The sequence below is a fragment of the Platalea leucorodia genome (genome assembly GCF_965183815.1).
Source record: "Platalea leucorodia genome assembly, chromosome: 10".
NCBI lineage: Eukaryota > Metazoa > Chordata > Aves > Pelecaniformes > Threskiornithidae > Platalea > Platalea leucorodia.
In genome coordinates, this window is record NC_138832.1 from 15,652,453 (window position 1) to 15,673,855 (window position 21,403).

The window sequence follows — 21,403 nt, forward strand, 5'->3', positions numbered from 1 at the left end:
TGCACGCCAGGTGACTCTCCCCTTGAGCAGGGATGCCTCTCAAGGGTAGAGATTCCTCACCTGAGACTAAGAGATCCTTCCTTACCCAAGGTGGAGAGATCCCTTGCCCACGACAGATCCTTGCTAAGTGACTGATAGCATGCTGAGTTAAAAGTAATGAAACATTACCAATCCATGTAGCTACTCAATATTACTGTAAATATTGTATGGATAATTCCATTAGACATAAACCGTTGACCAAGTCTGACACTACGATTGGTCCCAGCTGCACCTGGGCTCCAAAAGCAGTTTGGGGTCCACTCTGAACCTCATGACTCAATGGGAGGGTCCTCCTTACTCTTTGTGTCTCTGGTGTCTGTGTGAATCATTCTAAGTTGATTCTGACTCAATTTTCCTTTGTATGTTTCTTCCATGCAGTAATTAATAAGGTGAATCTTGCCATCAAACTTATTGGACCTTGTCAAATTATTATTTTACTTCAGTAAAACATACTGCTGCTTTTCTCTTTTGAGTGAGGTGCATTCCACTCATCTATGACAGAGACTTATTCAGCCAAATAAGGACTATGCACTAGGACAGTTTGTTTGTGGGGTCTTTTTTGTTTTGTTTTTATAAAAATCTAATTAATGCACTATTTCTGCATTGGGCCACATTTTAGCATTCCCTTTATTTATGGGAATAATAACCTACTATGAACTGATTTTGTTGAGACTTCCTGCAGGTCCTGCAAACGTTTTTGTTCATGTAAGTGGTCATTTGGATTTCAGTAGGTAGACCAATATGCAAATCACTGCAAAGTTTTGTGTCTGCAACTAAAAATACACCCCGTCAATATCTATTGTACCATAAGAATGATAATATCTGATTTTACATCTGTTTAGTGTGCATTTATTTGCACCAAACATGCACAGAGCATATGTTTTGTCAAACATATGTCTCTTCTCCCTGAGGAGAAGGACTTGGGGGTGTTGGTTGATGAGAAACTCAACATGACCCAGCAATGTGCACTTGCAGCCCAGAAAGCCAACCATATCCTGGGCTGCATCAAAAGAAGCGTGACCACCAGGTCAAGGGAGGTAATTCTCCCCCTCTACTCCACTCTCGTGAGACCCTGCCTGGAGCACCGCGTCCAGCTCCGGGGCCCCCAACATAAGAAGGACACAGACCTGTTGGAGCGAGTCCAGAGGAGGGCCATGAAGATGATCAGAGGGCTGGAGCACCTCTCCTATGAGGACAGGCTGAGAGAGAGTTGGGGTTGTTCAGCCTGGAGAAGAGAAGGCTCCGGGGAGACCTTCTAGCAGCCTTCCAGTACCTGAAGGGGGCCTACAAGAAAGCTGGAGGGAGACTTTTTACAAGGGCATGTAGTGATAGGACAGGGGGTAATGGCTTTAAACTGAAAGAGGGTAGATTTAGATTAGATATGAGAAAGAAATTCTTCACCATGAGAGTGGTGAGGCATGGAACAGGTTGCCCAGAGAAGCTGTGGATGCCCCATGCCTGGAAGTGTTCAAGGCCAGGCTGGATGGGGCTTTGAGCAACCTGGTCTAGTGGAAGGTGTCCCTGCCCATGACAGGGGCGTTGGAACGAGATGATCTTTAAGGTCCCTTCCAATGCTAGCCATTCTATGAAAAACAACAACTAAAAAGCAAAAAATTGTCCTGGTGATTTTCCTGAGCAAATTTCTTTTTTTAATTGCTTGGCAGAAAAGTTTGTCATATTTGTGGGATTGAGCAAAATATAATGTATTGCTATCCTAAAAAAGCATTATAATTATTAATTGCAAAAGCTAAAAAATAAGAGGAAATTGCATACAAAAATAATGACATCTGTCTTAAGTTTGCAAAACAAAGAGAACTAAGACTGAATAGGAAAGCTAGGTCTTGCCCACATTTTACACTATAGGGGAAAAAAAAAGAACAAAGTGATTGACTGATATTTCCTTTGTAAGTTCTGCGTTGCAAAGAACCGGCCACAGTACAGTTTCCTGGGAACCAATGAAAGCTGGATCTAACTCTTAGTGGATATGTAGTGACTTGTATTCTTAAGCAAGTGCAAAACTAAATTCAGGGGTTTCTTCATGTTTATTCTAAAGTAAAATGAGGAGGCCATGAGGTGAGAACAAGTGTGCTGCACGTGCAGTTTGAATTCCTTTTCCATTTTGAGATGAACAGATGTTTATGTGTGGATGAGACTCAAGGCCTGGTGCACACAAGCTGCTCCCACCTTGTCTCTTCTGCTTGCTCTCAGTGGGAGCAGAATGAGATGAAACACTTCCCAGCAAAGTCAACTGTTGTGGCCTGTGGTGGGCACAAGGTCCACATCCTCAGCCGGGCTAGCTCTACTAATGTGTTGGGTTTGCGTGGCAAGGTTTTGGTAGCAGGGGGGCTATAGGGGTGGTTTCTGTGAGAAGCTGCTAGAAGCTTCCCCCATGTCTGACAGAGCCAACGCCAGCCGGCTCCAAGATGGACCCACCACTGGCCAAGGCTGAGCCCGTCAGCGACGGTGGTAACACCCCTGTGATAACATATTTAAGAAGGGGAAAAAGTTTCTGCTCAACAGCAATTGCAGCCAGAGAGAGGAGTGAGAATATGTGAGAGGAACAGCCCTGCAGACCCCAAGGTCAGTGAAGAAGGAGGGGGAGGAGGTGCTCCAGGCGCCAGAGCAGAGATTCCCCCGCAGCCCATGGTGAAGCCCATGGTGAGGCAGGCTGTGCCCCTGCAGCCCGTGGAGGTCCATGGTGGAGCAGAGATCCACCTGCAGCCCGTGGAGGACCCCACGCTGGAGCAGGTGGATGTCTGAAGGAGGCTGTGACCCCATGGGAAGCCCCTGCTGGAGCAGGCTCCTGGCAGGGCCTGTGACCCCATGGAGAGAGGAGCCCAGGCTGGAGCAGGTTTGCTGGCAGGGCTTGTGACCCCGTGGGGTACCCATGCTGGAGCAGTCTGCTCCTGAAGGACTGCATCCTGTGGAAGGGACCCAGGCTGGAGCAGTTTGTGAAGAACTGCAGCCCATGGGAAAGATCCTTATTGGAGAAGTTCGTGGAGGACTGTCTCCTGTGGGAGGGACTCCACGCTGGAGCAGGGGAAGAGTGTGAGGAGTCCTCCCTCTGAGGATGAAGGAGCAGCAGAGACCATGTGTGATGAACTGACCACAACCCCCATTCCCTGTCCCCCTGCACCATCGGAGGAAAGCAGGTAGAGAAATCATGAGTGAAATTAAGCCCGGGAAGAAAGGAGGGGTGGGGGGGAGGTGTTTTAAGATTTGTTTTATATTTCTCATTACCCTACTCTGATTTGATTGGTAATAGATTAAACTAATTTCCCCAAGTTGAGTTTGTTTTGTCTGTGATGGTAATTGGTGAGCGATCTCCCTGTCCTTATCTCGACCCACGAGCCTTTCGTTTTATTTTCTCTCCCCTGTCCAGCTGAGGAGGGGAGTGAGAGAGTGGCTTTGGTGGGCACCTGGCACCAGCCAGGGACAGCCCACAGCAACTAATGAGCGTCAGCTCAAGGGATGGCTGGTATGTTCCTGAAAGCTCTGGGGGCGGGAGGTAAGATGGAGACTACAGTGACAAAGGGAAGGTTGGGAATATCTGGTCTCAGGAAATAGAAAATGTCTCTTTTCCTTTCTTTTATTCCCATACCTAGTGCCCTTACTTGCTTATCATTCATTCCTCATTTGCTTCAACAGTAACCCAGGGAAGGGACTCTTGGGGTAGGGATACAAACACTGCTGTTTTGATGTTTTAAAGACTGAACAACTGGCAGCTGTTTTAAGACCTCTCTAAAGTTGGGGATATTAAAATGGTCAAAGAAAGGAAGCTAAATTTTCTTATGGAGCTTACTGCCATTGTGTATCATGAGATGTGTGGAGTATCTGCCTCCATCTATCATCTCTTTGCTCTAGCTGTTACAGCATCTTTATTTCTGTCCCTCTGTCAAATAAAACGTAGGTGGTCACTATAGTTTCGGACCAGTGCATGTTTATACATTGATTCTTTGTGGTATGTGTATGTGTGCACATACATGATGATGTATTTATTTCTGTGGGTATATAAAATACATTTGTACACCTTTATTAAAAGATGAAAGTGTTCTTTTGAAGCTCTGCTGTCTCGTGTGGGAAAAGAACACCTTTGACGATGTGATGACACCCAGTGTTATTTTGGGAAGGTTGGGCAGCGAGGGCTGTGTTACCGACATGTGGGTTGCAGGTCTTGCCTTCGAACTCCGGGGCAGCCTGCTAATGCTTGGTTTTGCAGAAGCGACCAGAGAAGAGCCTGCAGTGTTACGACAACAGATATTTGAAAAAGCAATGTCAGAGTTGTCCTGAGAGAAGCTGCAATTTTACTACTGAATTGTTGATACCTTTTAATGTCTTGAATTAGTAAAGAGTTTCAGAGATGCGTATTTTAGAGAAAACAGTAGGAGTACTTTTGTTACTTTTCAAAGGAATTGCCTCAGAAGAGTTGAACTTGAGAAAGAGAACCCAATGGGCAGCATTTCCATTGGGGAGCTTTTGGTGAATGTTAAATCATTTATCTTTTTCAGGTAAAGCCCCTCCCTGCTATTCTAGCTTAGCATAAAGAAGATCTCGGCTTCTAATCCATAGAGGTTAATTTAACTATGAGGCCTGAGAAGGTGAATGAATTATGAAGCCTCAAGTTTCATAAAAATTTTGCACAGAACCTTTGTAAATTGGGCCTATAAGTTTGAGTGTATTAGTTCTTTTCTTTCTAAAACTGTAATGCAATAGCTAGCTAGCAAATTAGTCTTCCAATAGGATTCTATTACAGATCTTTTCTGAAAGCAATAGAAGGAAATGTAGGAAGGTGTACATTTCCTAAATTAACAATAGCCTAGAGTGAGGGGGAACGCTACTAGCCGTGAGTCACAAACCAGGCATATAATTTATGCCTTGGAATACTCGGAAAATACTGCATTTTCTTGACAGTGGCAAAATTGTGATTCAACATGCTGTTCAGAAAGTAAGATGTACAGAGGTTTCCTTTAAGAAATCAGCCAATTATCCAGAATATGAAGGTAGAAATTGTCCCCAATCTGGAAGTAACAAAGAACAACCAGAAATTATGGCTGGATTTTGTGTTTGACTTGCTGGTATCCAGCCTTGTCAGGAATACTCTGCTTCTCACGAGAGCCCTGAATTTGTTGAGGAAATAAAATAAAAACATTCATGTTATGCTTTATGTCTTAAATGCAGGTAGTACACTGCACTACACACCTGAGCTCGTTCAGGCTGTGATGCACAAGTCTGGTCTTAGTTGTGTGTGCTCTGGTTTTATTTAAGCAGAAGCCAAATTACTACTCACATTCACTATGTGTTTTTGCTTTGCAGTCTGGTCCAAAGGCCGTTGAAGAGAGTAATAATCCTTCCATTGACTTCCGTAACTATTGGATATGAGCTTTAGTGCACTTAAAATATGCTAAGGATGTTTAAATTAATTTAATCTCCATGCTTTTCAGGAAATACATTTTTATTAATGCTCCCAGTAAATGACTACAAATAATAATACCTAGCATTTATGCAGTGTCTTTTATCCTCAGGATGCGAACATTCGGCATAAAACAGAGTTAATATCAAGCAAAATTTTATTTATCTTTATGTGACATGTAAAAGAAAATAAGTTGAGAGAATCGGATACCTCCAACACAGAAATGATTGAAAAGCTCTACATTCAAATTAAAATATTGATTCCCTCTGTGAGGATCTAGAGAAGAGTCGTTTAATGTGCTGTGATGTTGAAGTATTACAGTGATGATATGTTGTCAGTACTCTTCTTTTAAAAAAAAAAAAAAAAAAAAAAAAAAACAAACCAAAAAAAAAACCCAAAAAACAAACAACCTTTTGCTTTCTGAAAAGTAAGCTAAATGCACCCTGGAAGTGTAGCTGAACCAGAGGTGAAGGTTGGTGGTCAGGCTTTTTTCGATACTTGGTTGTTCCCCATGTGCTATCCCATAAGGAGTTAAAGTGTTTGGGGAAAGAGGAAACAGAACAAGTATGTAAGTGTTTAGACTTCGCATCATAATTCCTGCTGGGCCCTTAAGCACAATGGAATCTCCTTGTTTTAAATTTGGGGGTTGAACAGAGAGAGCCTGGTTTTGGCTGCTGCCCAAACAGCTCATTGTGCAACTCAGTTGAAGGAGACTGCTCATATACAAAGAGCTTATTCTTGGCTTAGCTAGAATATAATTTTTGCCACTAAAATGACCAACCTAGGGACTTAGTTAGTGAATAAAAGTGATTCGTGGTTCTCCACAACTGGGATTATTAACTGTGTCAGTTAGGAGCACTGACAAAATGTATATAGATGAGAACAACATTGAACAGTTAATTTTTAAATCACTGCCTCAGTGCAGTAGTAACGTATGTTACAGTCCCTGAGAATGAGCAAAAGGAAATTTGCATTTATTATCTTCTTTTTCAACATTTTTTATGGCATGTGCAGTACTAAGGAAAAAAAAAATAATATCTTTCTGCGATATTCTCATCTCCTGACTAGTTCAGCAGTGGGTAATACAAGCAGATATTTCAAAAGAAATCCATGCATGGATTTTTTTCATCACTCAAACTTCTGCTTAATACTTGAGGAAAATGGGATCAGTGGCATGGTAGGATCCCTTGTCGAGGAATGAAGCGCGGCACTCTCTGAGCGCAAGCTCATAGTGCTGCCTTTCTCCATCTTTATGGCCTGGTGTTAAGGTGTTTTTGGACTGTGGCACTACTCACTGTATTGAGTGAAAAAAACCCCAAATATAAGTAACAGTATAGTTGGCTGTATCCTGAAGGATCTTACATACACTGCAACTTTGTCATTTAATTCCAGACTGTAGAAGTTAACCATCTGCTTGAACAGGAACTATAGTTTTGCTTTGTTTTTATCCTTTGAGTCTTGTAAAGTAATACGCATGGGGAATAAGATGTTTTAGTTCTCTGCTGGTCGTTTCAATGGAACATGAAGGTCAGTAAGAAGGCTGGTACCTTTGGGTCTCTGTGGAGTGAGCTACAGCAGGAAGAGAGAGGAAATTAGCTGTGTATTAATTCTAGCTTCCAGCTTATTTGTCCAGCTTTTTACAAGTGAAAGGGAAAACGAAAAAAAACCAAAACACTTCATCGTTCAAAAGAAAAAGTATAATAGCAGTGAAACACAGATGAGTCAGTATTTCTTTAATAATTACTGGAATTCAAAGAAAAGCACGATTCACAAATACAACCAGCCCGCAGACAACGGAAGAATCCTGATACTTAAGAATGCGGCAATCATGTCTATTTATGTTCTATAAGAAAATACTTTTGAATGATCTTTTAGTTGAAGCTACCATAGCGTTTGAGTGTGTAGAAGCTTTTTCTTTTCTGGATTCAGGTGGTAGATACCTTAGGTGAAACTGAACCTTCTATAGAAGAGTAATTGGAGTTACACTGGAGTGAAGAGTTTGGCGCTATATGTTTATTACAGACTACCCAGCTTCTATTTATGGCAGGACTATGGGTCAAGGGGCTGATAAAGCAATAACATACTTAAATAAACTGTGTGATTGCAATTCAAATGCTCAGTAGCCAGTAATTGCACATTCATGTTTTGCACGATATGAAATGTACGGGCCCAACATCTCTGACATAAAACTAGGCTATTTTGCTCCTAACATCCATAACTGATGCAATTTAAACACTTCTCTGAGAGCACATTTAAGAAAATGGGAAGCAGTGTACAAGTGTTACTCATGCAAGCCTGTTTCAAGAGATTCTTTGAACACAGTTATTGATAGGTTTTTCTTACATAACATATGCAAAATGTAATTGAAATTAAATTAAATGTCAGCATGACACCATTAAACAGCTAACATTTGCCATCTTCTAAGACTATTCTGAGCAGTAACTTCGTAATCAGGAATTTACTCACTCTTTTCCTTTTTTTTTTTTTTTTTTTTTTTTAAATATTTTAGACAAATAAAGGCGATGCCCTTGCAAACCGTGTCCAGAACACATTGGGAAATTATGATGAGATGAAGGACCTGTTAACCAACCATTCCAACCAGAGCCACCTTGTAGGAATCCCAAAGAATTCTGTCCCACAGACACCCATTGACAAAAATGAACAGAACTTTTTCCCAGAACCTAGAAACAGGATGATCCCATCTCATCAGATCAGTGGCCACTCATCGACATCAATGCCTCCGCCTTCTTCATTGTCATCTAATTCTACTTTGCTACACAGTCACCAGAGCAGCCGGAAGTCGAGGACAGACTGGTCACGTGGTGGTCACAACGCTAGTGGGGCCCAGCCAAGCCAATCCAGTAGTCAGCAGAGTCGGACAAAGCATAACTCTTCTCATGACCAGCCACAGGGCAGGTATGAAGACCTCTATAATTGTCAGAGTGAGCAGCATAAAAGTGGAGGAACTGAGGAAGCAAATTCTATGGCAGCATCTTCACATTCAAGGAGGCATACTCATTCGAAGTCAGCAGCTGGAGAACATACTTACAAAGAAAACAGTCATTCGAAGTCACCCACAGAGCTTGAGTTTGTAGGTCATGGTCCTGGATCCCCACTTCCTTCCACATCTTTGTTATCTGCGAACAATGGTCTTTCGACCCAGAATTTCCCACCAGGACTTCACTGTAAAAACAGCATGGTCCAGCAAAAGCCTACAGCGTATGTCAGGCCTATGGACGGTCAGGACCAGGTACCCAATGACTCACCTGAACTGAAACCTCCGATAGAAATTGAGAGTGGATATGGAAATCAGTCCTTTGGAACACTGCTGGAAGGAAAAGTGAACACACCTAGTTCGAAGAACAAAGTACCAAAGCTCAACATTCCTCCTGTTACTGAAGTAAGTAGTCTAAAATATCTTCTCTCTCATACCGCTTGAGTATTTCATGCACTGAATATTTTCCTCTGGAAATATGCAGTTCCATTTCCTGGAATTATGGTCTAAACCATTCCTTTTTTTCTAAAACGTGCATGACTACTTTTGGCAAAGTTTGTTGTGATAGTCCTAGTAGCAATATTTAATGAAGTTTTAAAACCACAGTTTGGAAAACTAACATTGCTTCTTTCCAATTAATATTAAAAGGCTAGATCTCTGTTGGATGCAGTACATTTATACCAGCTAGAATTCTGGACAGAGAACTCTTAATATCTCAATTCATCTGCAGTTTTCGCTCTTGCGTTTTCAGTTAGGAGCTAGTTTGGTAGAAAGATTGCTGGTTTAAACTCTAAGGAAAAATGGCAGTGTTCAAATTTCAGTGGTACTAAATAGTTCTACCAGTAAGGAGTTTATTTGCAGAGTTTGCTAAATTCCCATTGCTTTTAATGGAATTAATGTGGCTTAAGTTCTGAGTAATGCTGATGAAAATGTGTCCCATTAAAGCTTTTATGCATTTTGAAGAGCTCTGAATATTGGGATTCAGTCCCAATCTCTGCTACCAACAGTTTAAGCTGTTGCATTTTGTATTGCTGGTCAGTACAGTAGTCCTGTGAGGAACATTTTAGTTGGTTCATATTCATGTCCATTCCAAGCACAGATGTATAATAAGGATACCAATTGAACTATTTCTACTGTGTATACTTTTTCTCTTATTCCGAGTTTCTCTAAAGCAGTAACCTTTGCAAGGTAGGTTTATAGTGTACATATGAGCAGAATTGCAGTATGGGTTTTTCATAGCTTTCTGTTTTCCCCAAAATATTTCCCTGCTTGGTAATATTTTAGAGTAGGAATGAGGAGCGATGCATTTTTAAACCACTTTATTGGAAAAGGTCAGCTTTTTCTATTGGAATAATTGTTTCAAGCCAATAATGTGTTTGACTATTTAAAAACTTGATGTTATTTATTAACATTCCAGGCAGCAACAAAGACTGATGTGTTTTGCAGTAGAGCTTGGAATAATTTTCTGGGAACTGCATCTGAAAACAGTAAAAGGCCTATTTATATCAAGTGGAAGCTGAGGGTTGCTTGCAGATGGTGTTTTATTAGAAAATGTATTTGTTAATAAACGTAGCTTTGTACAAGATTACTTTACAGATGTTTCTGTTTATTTTTACCTTAGGTTAAAAATCTGCTGATGTAGATGGCTTCATAGTCTGTTGCGATTTGTCGCTAGCATTGTTTGGCAAGTAAATAATTGCATGCAAAGGAAATAATGATGTTGCAAAAGCAAATACATTTTTTCACTTTTGCCATCTATTAACACTGTGAGTCAACAGAGGCACTTCTTTAAAGTGCAGCATTAATACGAAGTATTTTTGGAAATACAATGTACCTTTTGCAACTTGTATCAACTATTAAGAATGCATTATTTTTTTTTCTTTAATTTTTGAGTGAAATCCCGGCACTGTTGAAATCAGTTGAGCTGTTAGCAATGGTTTTTGGGTGCAGGATTTCACCCACAGCCTTCTTGCATAGCTCTAAGAACCTCTGATGTGAACTGTTGTTTTTGGAAAGATTCCTAGTCACACAGATGAAAAATTACATTGTGAATTTGTTGCTATAGCTGCTTTAGTTTATATGCTGCATAGTGAAAAGTATAGGTGTATAATTAATTTCATTTATGATCAGATAAATGGTAAACTCTAGGCACTTTAGAAACGAATGCAGATAATAATCTTAAAACAGTCTGCGTTATAAGAGCAAACAATAATTTGAAGAGGGAAAGAAAACCCAAAGCTGTGTTAAGGTGACGAATAACTTTCCTTTCCGATACAGAACATATGACAAGAGCCAGACTGATGGATCTTTTAGAGGCAAATCTCCTCCTGAGTTTGGAGGGTTGGATTATTTTTTTTTTTTGCCTGTGTCAGGACTGTGAACTTTGGCCCTCTGTGTTTTTCCACAGATGTGTATCCTGAATTTGATTTACCCTGCGTTCAGCAATAAAACTCCTTCCAATCCAACGTTATAGATAACTGGTTTAGTTTAAGCTTAATCAGAACTGACAGTGCACACCTGTGAAACCCATAACCTTTTCAGAATGACTGCAGCGAGTGGCTCTGTTGTAATCTTTATACAATTGATGTGGAGGCTTATGATCCTTCGGTGGTGCTTATCAATTTATGAACCTTCCCTAGCCACCTCGAGCCATAGTGATCTGCTCGAAACAATTTTGCTCCTGCTCCACAGGTTTCCATCCTAACGCTGTTCTAGGTGGTGATGGTGATCTTCTTCAGACTAGCAGTAGGAGAGTTACTTGTTTAGGGCACTTCTCCATAATTTGTTCTGTGGCTCTCCTGTATCTTTGAGTCCATTTTTTCAAGTTGCTGAGCTTACGCATAGAGATTGCACACCAAATGTTTTTCAGTGATTTCTCTCAAAATTTTGCATGCTTTTAAGATGAGGCACTCTGTGAAGAAATAAAATTCCTAGGTGATGGTCCTGCAATAATGGCATCTATTAAGGCATTCAAAGTTGGAAAAGAAAAAGACAATTTTTGCTATCTTAAGGAGGGGGAGGGGAGTAAGTAACCAAATATTTGAACCAGCAGATTTAAAAGATGAGTTCAGACTGATGTGGAAATATGGTCTCATTTATCATGGCTTAATGGAAGAGGATGTTGAGTGCCCTGGAAGCATTCTGCCATGTGTAAGGAAGTGATCAATTTTATAACATAATTTGTGTCACTTGAGGTGTTGCTCTAAGAATCTTGGCTCGTTTGCTGGGCCCAATTCTGCCCTTGGAGATGCCTATCCATCTTTCAGCTCCTCTGGAGTGGACAACATTGTTAATGCCTTGCTGCTGGCATGTCTCCACTGTGCAGTGGATTGTGGTTTAGTGATTTCTGAGCTTGTAGAGATTCATGGTAAGTTCACACAGACTTACGAGACCGGGTCAGCACGCAGTGTTAGCAGCACTTACGCACCTGTGGACTAATCCTTGCCTCTGAGTGGATGCTGTTGTGTGATTTCCAGACCTTGACTCACCCACACGGAGCTAGTTCAGACCTGTCTGCACCATGCGTGGCCATTCTTGTAGTGAAATAGGAACAGCAGAGACTCTGTAGACTTTTAATTATGTCCTGTAAGGATTTCTTTGTGATTTTGTGATCCTTTTGATTTCTTTTACCTTTCTTCTTCGTCTTACTTATCAGTATTGTTTTCTAAGGGTGAAGGTAAAAAATTTTATGGTTTGGTGCCTTGAGTAAAACCCAGTGTAACCACTAGCACCCAGGCTTGCCAGCCTCTGAGATGCAGAAATTGTGAAGCAGACCTTTCAGAACCGGGAGGCCATAAGGCCATCGTGTGACTTCAGGGGGACATGCAGAAGCGCGCCAGATATCATGACATAGAATTGATAACAGTGGCCCTGGAGCGGAAACTGATAGAAAAATTGATAGAAAGCCTCAAGCTGTAAACATTAGTTCCTATTCCTTTCTTATTAACTCTCATCTCTTTAGTCTGTATTTATATACATACTTACATACATATATATATTAATTCTGAGCTTGCATTTAACATCTGGTAAACCGTGGCAAGCCTGGGACATTGCAGAGAACTTGTGTATTATGTAGAATTCCACCTACTTAAATTGTATGATGGCAGATGATTGTTACTTACTACTCCAAGAACTGCATAGTTAAATCCTATGCATTTCTTCAAAAAAGTAGAGGATAGAGACCACAATAACAGCTGATCCTCTCTCTGCTGCATTAAAATCCAGAATCTTGATACATGTACGTATATTTAAACCTCTAGGAATCAGATGCTTACAAATTATTTCAAATCAACTAACTCAGTGGGAGATAGCTGAAAGAAAGCCTGTACTTTCCAGACTGGGCTCGAACACAACTTACTGACAGTACTGAGTAAAGAAAAGGGGTTTAAGGTCTGTGGGAACATCAGAAGATGCATTCCTGGAAAATCTTGTGTGCAGTTCTCCAGAGCAGTGCATGGATTTCCAATAAATGTTTAGGGATGGGAAATCAAGGGCACTTGAGATAATGTTTGATTCTCAAGGCAGAGTTTTTAAATCTCACTGCAAAATTGACCTCATGTTCCTACAAAGTAGGAAATGCTTGTATACCAAATTTTCCCCAAAATACAAAGCTAGGAACAAATCCAAAAGGCCTACAACATCTATGCCACCACCCACTTAAGTAATAAAAAATGGAGAACTTCTATTTTCACTTTACTTCTAGGAAAATATTTTGATGGGTTCAGTATACTGCAAAGTGATAAGCTTCTGTTACGTGTTTCAAATCATTTTGTTATCGCTGCATGTATTGATTAGCTTAGTACTTTCTGAGCTAGCTATAAAAAAGGCTGCTCTCTTTCTACATTAAAGAGCAAGAAAAATTGACAGGTAGATAACCATATTGATTGAACCTAAATAGTAAATGCAAGAGGCTTATGTATGACTTATAAAAAGTCTTTATAGGAACCAAAGCCAGTTTATTTTTTTTTTTAATTAAATGGAAAGTAGATGTCTTTAATTAACCACCCCCACACCCTTTTGATATACATGCTACTCTAGTTGCCAACTATAGTACATTACCATAGTTGTGGGCAAATCAATTTTTTCAGATGGAAGCTTTAGCAGTCCCCCAGACTTTGAGCTCTGAAGAAGAATGGACTGAATCACGCATTAAACTGAAATCCCTTTGCTTGGTTCATATTTCAAAAGTCTGAGGCCAAAAACAAACCCAAAGAGCAGTATTTCTTGCAGTATTACAGGTTACAGCCGTATGTTTTTGATTTGTAAATACTGTGAGAAGTAATGTTCTTGTGATACTTCTAAATGAAGACCATATGACACCACTCGATTGAAGACCTCTTATTGTGGCCTTTCTAAGGCTACTGTCCAATTGCTTGGACAATTGCTAGCAAAGCTATTTTGCAGGGATAGCAAGCGGACAGCTTGCTTATTTTAAATCAGACATAAATAAGCATATTTGGGACCTGATTTTGAACCACTGTGACCAATGGGAACTTCGCATTTCACATCAGACTGCAGAACAGGGCAGTTTTAATTTCAGTTAGTTGAATAGGTGTGGTTAAAAGAACTGACCATGTATATTTGGTTTGGGGAAGGAAGGGTTAGATAGCTTCTTTCCCATTGTGCATTTGCTAGTGGGTTTTTGTTTTTTAAGCTGCTCTTAATCTTTTCTTGCTGAGAGGAAGAAAAAAAAATCTCAGTGAAATTAGAGTACCTCTGTGTGAAGAGTCAGTCTTGAAAAGTGATTTTTTTTTTTTTAACCTTTTTGAAATTCCCAGTGCCAAAGTAACTGCTTATAAGTGGCTTGTTATTGGTCCAAGTTAAGTGTAAGAAATACTGTTATTCAAACGGTGTCATATGAAATGTCACAAAGTAAAATGACCTCAAAGGCTTTGGGGATAGCGGTAGTAGAATTTGTTTTGCTTGAGCAAAGATGTGGAGGCATCATTTAACGGCTGCAGGGGGACTGTAGGGTGTATTCGTAACTCCGCCAGTAGATTTGGTGTGTGACTATGGGACGGTCGCTTTGGTACTTCTCACACTCATTACAGCCAGTTTAATTTGTAGAGGTTTTTTAATCAAACAGAAGGCAGAAATCTTTATCAATCCTGTTTCTCCTTTTGATGAGTGGTCCTCAGTTCTTTGGTGCATCTGACTAGGAAAGGGCATTATAATATTTACTCTTCACCCTTAGAGGAATATTGTTCAGATATCTGATGAAAAAGCATTATTATGGCTGCTTTTCCATAACTAAAACTGCATCTTTTCCTGTTCCTCCCATTAATTTAAGGAAAACATCACAAGCCATATAAAAATGGTGTTAAGTGTTGTGATATCTTCACGTTGACTGGTAATGTACTTTTTGAATAATGACAAGGAGTTGGTAGAGCTAATTTTTCAGCATCTTGTTTCCATCCATCTGGCATGTAAGCACGTAAGGAAAGGATGCTCTTGGATCTTGATTGTCTGCTTAGTTGGAAGCTAACAAGGGCGTTCTTCTAGGACCAGTCCAGCAGGTGTAACCAAGTTGGAGCCTTTGCACTGTTTCTTGATCCTTTTCTGGAACATGACCTGCTTTAATAAATATATTCTCTGTGAACTGTAAAACAAAGAATGCTTATGTAAGAAAAGATGAGAAAATGCCATTTTCAGGTATTTGAATTTTTTATGATGTGTGTTTTCACTCTGGGCTGTGATCAGCCCTCGAGTGAACAGCATGCATGCTGCTTACTGAGAACAGGATTGGCAGGTATTTGGGTATCAGCATTTGGCCTTCTGTGCTAGAATGAATGGCCATTTGTAAACTTTACCATCAGCTATGTTAAATATTATTTTATCTGATGCAAATCTTTAAAGTAACACACAGCTAGTTTGAAAGAACCTACCTACATATTCACTGCTTTTTCCTGTTGCAACTTTTGGATATTTTTTCCACAAATTCTTCTGTTATTTTCTTTGCAGAGAGCACAGGAATTAAGGTTTTAAATAGTTCTGAGAACACAGAAGTCACGTGTTTTTTAAAGTACAGGCAAGAGAGTATGCACACATTTTTGCATGGGCAATGCCAGCTGTTGTGAATCATGACTGGGACTGAGCCTGTGGCTTTTCGGGACAACCTCTGCTTCTTGAACAAGAGTGGGGACTTGCTAGTAGCTGTAATTTACTTTCTCCCAGGGCCACTCATTTAGTGAAAATGAAAACACGACATCCAACATACACCTGTTAAATACATAAAAAGAGGCATAAAGAAAATACAAGAAAAGCAGTGGGTGTAAATGTAGACTCAGAGAAGAAAGTTCTAATCCTGATGAAAATGATAGTCAAGTAGAAGATTGGACTTTGCTTTATCTGGTAGGCGTAGATCAGTAAGGAACAACTGCAATGCTCTCTTGCAAATGCCAGGAATCTGGGCAGCTGAATGGTGCAGAAAGTGTGCTTAGATGTTGTAGAGGTAACAGGAAACCAAACACAAACCACTGTTCAGATGCTATGTTAGCAGTTGAGACTGCAGTACGGCTAGCGAAAGGTAAAGGAGGAGGGATAGTACCATATATTGTCAAGCTGAATGAAGATTTACAAAGAATATTGCAACAAGTAAAATAAGGCCTAGGGAAAGAATAAGAAGAAAAGGTTACTTACGCAACAGAGGTGTGGTAGACATGGAGGAGACACGGGTGTGATCTGAACACCCATGAGTGAACCTTTGCTTCAGCTTTCAGTAGGAACGTGCTGACCATGAAGCAGAGGATGGACAGGGAAACTGGACTCACCATAGACATAAGAGGAACTACAGTCCTCAGGTGTGGTCGGCTTTCTGGTGGGAATCGCAAGAGCAGAAGCGCTTAGCTGCTCTTAAGCTCATCCAACTCCATCTTGTGAAAAGCTGTATGTGATATGCAAGCAATTAACCCGTGATCCAGAAGGCAGCCTCCTCCTGCTCTGTGTTCTTGCATTTTTACATAAGATGCTTACTCGCATGCGTACCTCTGGGTATTTTGTATCCTTACTTCATTGGCATGCAGAATTATACTCAGATTTTAAACCATTAGAGCAATACCATATAAATCATGTTTATAAGATACCTTTGAAGTGTGAAAATCAGAGGAGGGTCTTACATGAGCATTTCTGGCTTTGTGGTCGGAGCCACCCCACTATAAGCTGTAAGTTGTCTCTGATTCAAGTATGGAGAAGCATTTAGGAGCTGCAGGTGAAAACATCATATGGGAATACTTTAATAAAAAAAAACAGAGTGAAAGAAAGTTGAACATATAACTTGGCAACTCTCCATGAACTGCAGATATAGGTTAAAGTTATTTAGTTGGCAGGCGATTGCTAGTGTATTAGCAATGTTGGAAAAGAAAAAAAAAAAAAATCTAATTTCTGTATTTTGGCTTGTGCAGTAAAGAAATTCCTCCCACATAAATATGTTCATTTCACCTTCTGGGAAGTAAAGAAAGGAAACTGTAGCTGCAGTCTGTTATTTAATCTTCCTGAAATTAGCATTTGGTGCTCAGGAAGATTGAAAGATTTAATGCCAATGCCTTCCTCAAAAGAAAGAAATGACACACCACATATGTTTTAGCACTGGTTAGACTGTTAAATGGAATTAATCAAAATCCATGTTAAAATATTTCCATGTGTTAATTAGCAACGGTTTGGAACATTAAAATACATATTGGCTTGGGAATAAATTAGTGAAGAAATATCAGATTGAGTTTGTGGGCTTTTAATTGCAACATAATATACTGTGTGTTTTAGAAAGGTAAATGTAAATACACTCCTATGAAATGCTATGGCAATGTGCATTTAAAAATAGTGTAATAAAACAATCTAAAACAGTCTTTCGTTACGGCAGAGAGAGTGATACCATTTCCCATTTTAAAAGAAACATTAAATCGTTCCCTCATATAATAAAGCAAGAGAAAAACAGTTTAAAAATGCCGAGAGTTTCATCTCAGGCCAAAGGAAGTTTTAAAATTGCTCCTTTGAAAATCACGATGATGTAGCAAGTACCAACACCAGGTCTCCTGTTGTGAGTAGAAGAATTCACTTTTGCCTTTCTATTCCTGCTGGGTCACTGCAGAGTTTGTTTCCTGTTCCCTCATGCTGAGTTGAGAGCAGCAGAATAGCATAAATTTAGTTAAGTATGTAAATGAGACCGGACAAATGGGTAAGTTCGTACTCTTAAATTAATACACACAAAGGAGGTAGAGATATCTATGTAGCATTATAGATACCAAACTCCTCACTGAGGGTAGAGGCCATGGTTGGCCCCCAGAGTAGGGAGGACCCATTTATCTTCCTAGGGAGGGCCTGACCATTCTTTTCCATGATAAAAGAATACGTAGGAACCACCTCCAAGAGATTTCCTGACGTTGCATCCTGGGGTTGATCTCCCACGATCACATTGGTGGGGATGATTTTGTGTACATCCAGCATGGGGGACTTAAGAAGAAGGTAGGTGTTGATTTTTGTTTTTTCTATGGTTGCTGTTCAAGTAGCCATTTGTAAAATAACATTGAGCGTAAAGAAAAGGTTTGGGGAGCAGAGGGACAAAGAGGCAAGGTAAGCAGAGATTCAATCACTTTCCAGGCTAATGAGCCTATTTTTGCTTGGATTTGCAAAGATCTCTGAGAAGAGTCAGTGATCATAGGTGTAAGCCTCAATCCCCATTAATACTGCCAATTGATACTGCCAGTCTAAACATATTTCAGTTAATACATGCTGCTTTCCCTTGCACGCTTCCTCGGGATAATTTCCCATTGTTATATCCCCCAGATGTGTAAACTCGTTGGGTTCTATTTCACTGAGCTGCAAGCTGTGACACTTAAATCCACAAGACAAGCTGGCAATTACTTCTGCTGTTTGTAAATATCCAGGCACCCATTTCCATTTGCCAGTATTTTAAATATAAACATTGAGATAATTCTTTCTTAAATATGTTAAAACACTGACACATACCCTTTGTAAACCTGGAAAACCGTGAAGATCCTCACATCACTTGCAGGAGTCAGGATTTGGATTTTATTACTCGGAGTTCACCCTGAATGAAGGCTTCACGTCCTGTGGGGTTTAATCCTTTTTGATGCCGAGAAACCCTAACTTCCATGTCATCAGAAACTAAAAACATCTCAAAAAGATATAATTTCTGCTAGCACATGCTAATGACGCTTGAATATGCTTAATTTTGAACCTCCCTCTACATCCAGGAGTAGCTTTCTTAAGCGGCTTCCTTGTGAAGTAAACCTTCACATGTATTTTGCGTTGGGAAGAAGAAGAGACTAACATCTTCCCTTCCCGCCAGCACATGCAGTTACACATTGACATGAAATATGGCACAAATTTAGCTAGGGAAATATTAAAAAGAGTAATTTTTATTCAAAGCAATTATCCTAGCAACCACATCATTTGCTGCACAATACCATGATCACAAAGGTCACCATTTAACATGGTTTCATGGCGAGGACCACGCACTGTGGTGGCATGGACCACAAATAGTTTGCAGATCCGAGTTTGGAAATCAGGTATTTAGGGCTTTGCCAATATTTCTGAAAGCAAAACTTTACCATTAAAGTTTCCTAAGGTCTGTGGAGTCACAAAAAGCCGATGAGGGGATATGCAGTGTCTGTGCCAACAGTTGACGTTTTTTCATTGTCGTAAATTATTTCTTCCACCACCAGATAGAAAACGGAATGGAGGGGGGATGTGGAATGGAGGCAGGGCTGCATTCAAAAAGTTTCTGCGTGTGAATACCTTTAAATCCCACTAAACTTCTACTTGCTTTGTCCTCTCCATGTAGTGATAAACTAGTTCTTGCCAGTTCCTTAAAACATAAAATACCCAATTTGCTGTACTCCAGATAAACAAAATAAACCAGACTGAGGAGTAGACCCTCCTCTAAGGGGTGTAGAGGTGATTGTAACATACAGCCAGGTTAGACCTGTCTTACCCATTGATGTTGGAATTGCTGTGCAGGTAATTCCACATGAGGACTAAGGCTTTCTGATTTTGAATAGAAGCAGCAAAATCAGGCCATAAATGATCAGTCTGAATAAGACTTATTTAGGACTAGCAGCAAGAGTAGGATGTAGCAGGGATATAGAGAATTATTGCTCTTCAGAGGAGAAGAAGAATTAAAATTTGCAAATGCTGGTTTTGTAAACACATTTTATTAAGATGTAACTGCACCTGCATTTCATCAAGAAAATTGTTTGCTACAGTTTTTAATATACTTTGGTATATTGAATATATTTGATTTATTTTGATAATAATATTTTTTCTGCTTGTATTAGTATTCTACGTACTTTAAGTCCCTAGTCCCAAGTATCAGATCTTGTGAGAGATGGCCTGTTTACTTGTAATTCTTATCCCACTTTTTCAGAACCACTGTTTTAGCTGTAAGGAAGACTTCAGATAAGCAACCAGATTTCAGATGTTTAGCCAAATCAGGAATATCATATTATTATTGACTTTGCTTTGTTGCAAGAGCCAGGTGCTAGAAAGAAAAAGGGTGCATTTCTGTTAGCATTTTAGTTTATCTTAGTAGCACACTTGGAAACAGATCTGATCTTCCCCAGTTGCTGCTCTTTGGTTCATTGGGGAGTGGTCTCAGGATACATGAACTAAATTTCTCTGGGTTGAAAGGAAAACAAGAGCCGCTCTGCAGGGATGCCCGTAACGTGCTCCGGATGCTCCCTGGTGCTCAGGAGAAGTCAGGCTAGTGCCACGCAGCCCCTGCTCTCGCCTCCTCGCCCCCAAGACGCGCACACTGCCTTCGCTGGCTTCTTGGTACCAACTCTTTCTCTCCACAGATCGACTCCTGTTGTGCTGCGCTTCTTGCTAATGTAGGTACAGTTTAATTCTCTGGCACTAGGACAGGTAGTGACCTGGGATAAAATTAACTGTCAGAGTGTTACAGAAAGGGTGACTGACTTCTATAGCTTGCCTATAGGAACTGTAAACACCTATCTGAGCAGGTGGCAAGAATGGAAAAGACTCTGCCTTCTCCTCACCACAGGCTGCACCTCTACAGAGACAGCCTAAGTCTAGCCCTTGTAGAAGGGAAAACTTCTGTAAGTGATGGAGGCAACTTCCATAACTAAGCACGTTAAAAGGGAGCTGATTTTTACAGCCTAGCATGGGAGATTTTCCATAACAAATCTTGCATGTGGTTTCAGAAGTTGGAGCCCAGAACAATTCTCCATGTTCTTGGCTGCTCCAGTCATTTTGGTTTCTAGGGTGAGGCACATGTCAGGTCACTGAAGGACAGAAGGGAACACAAGCATGAACAGAGAGAGGGATTTCACTTTCATTAGCCACAATAAATATGTTTGTTCAAGAACAAATAGCTGGAACAAGAAGACGTGCAGCTCTGATGCTGAAGAAAAGGCTATTTGTGTCAAATACATAGGAAATGCTGTTCACATATAAAGCATTGTAAGGATTGTCCTTTAACCAGGCCAAGTTTACTTGGGATCCTGACTATGTAAAGGCTCGTTCTTTTTTCCATTAGCTAACACGGGGCACTGCATGGTGAGTAAAGATGTGATTGCAGTCAGCTGGGCTTTAAACTATTTCAATAGAGTATAGTGCTTTACTGCAAGCTGCCTTGGACTTTGGTGCTGTCAGAAATCCTTATTGAGTGGGATTTCCAGGTTTAAAGTCAACAGCCAGAGGCAGAAAGAAGATGCTATCTCTGTGGCATGCCCTTAATAAAAAGTTTGCTTGAACGTAACTCCCTTATGATAGCAAACCTGTGTATAATGGCGAGAGTATTTACTTGGCCCTCTGCAGGATTACCCGTGGTATTTTGTTGTAATGGTGGAGACAGAGAGAGAGAGAGAGAATTCCAGAGGGAGACCCAGCCTGTGGCAGTGGAGCATAGCGGGGTACTTCCATGGCTGTCCCAGGCGGAGAGGTGGCACAGGGGCAGCTGGGCAAGGAAAGAGAAATGGGTTTGT

At 40.5% G+C, this 21,403-nt stretch overlaps 1 protein-coding gene across 1 annotated transcript in view; it reads left to right on the forward strand.

The window, feature by feature from the left end:
* The window catches only part of AFF2 (ALF transcription elongation factor 2), a 343,526-nt gene that overhangs the window by 89,174 nt on the left and 232,949 nt on the right, over nucleotides 1-21,403 (forward strand). The window contains exon 3 of the mRNA XM_082323594.1: nucleotides 7,959-8,849. Coding sequence (XP_082179720.1) covers nucleotides 7,959-8,849 — 891 coding nt within the window. The remainder of the gene's footprint in view (nucleotides 1-7,958; nucleotides 8,850-21,403) is intronic.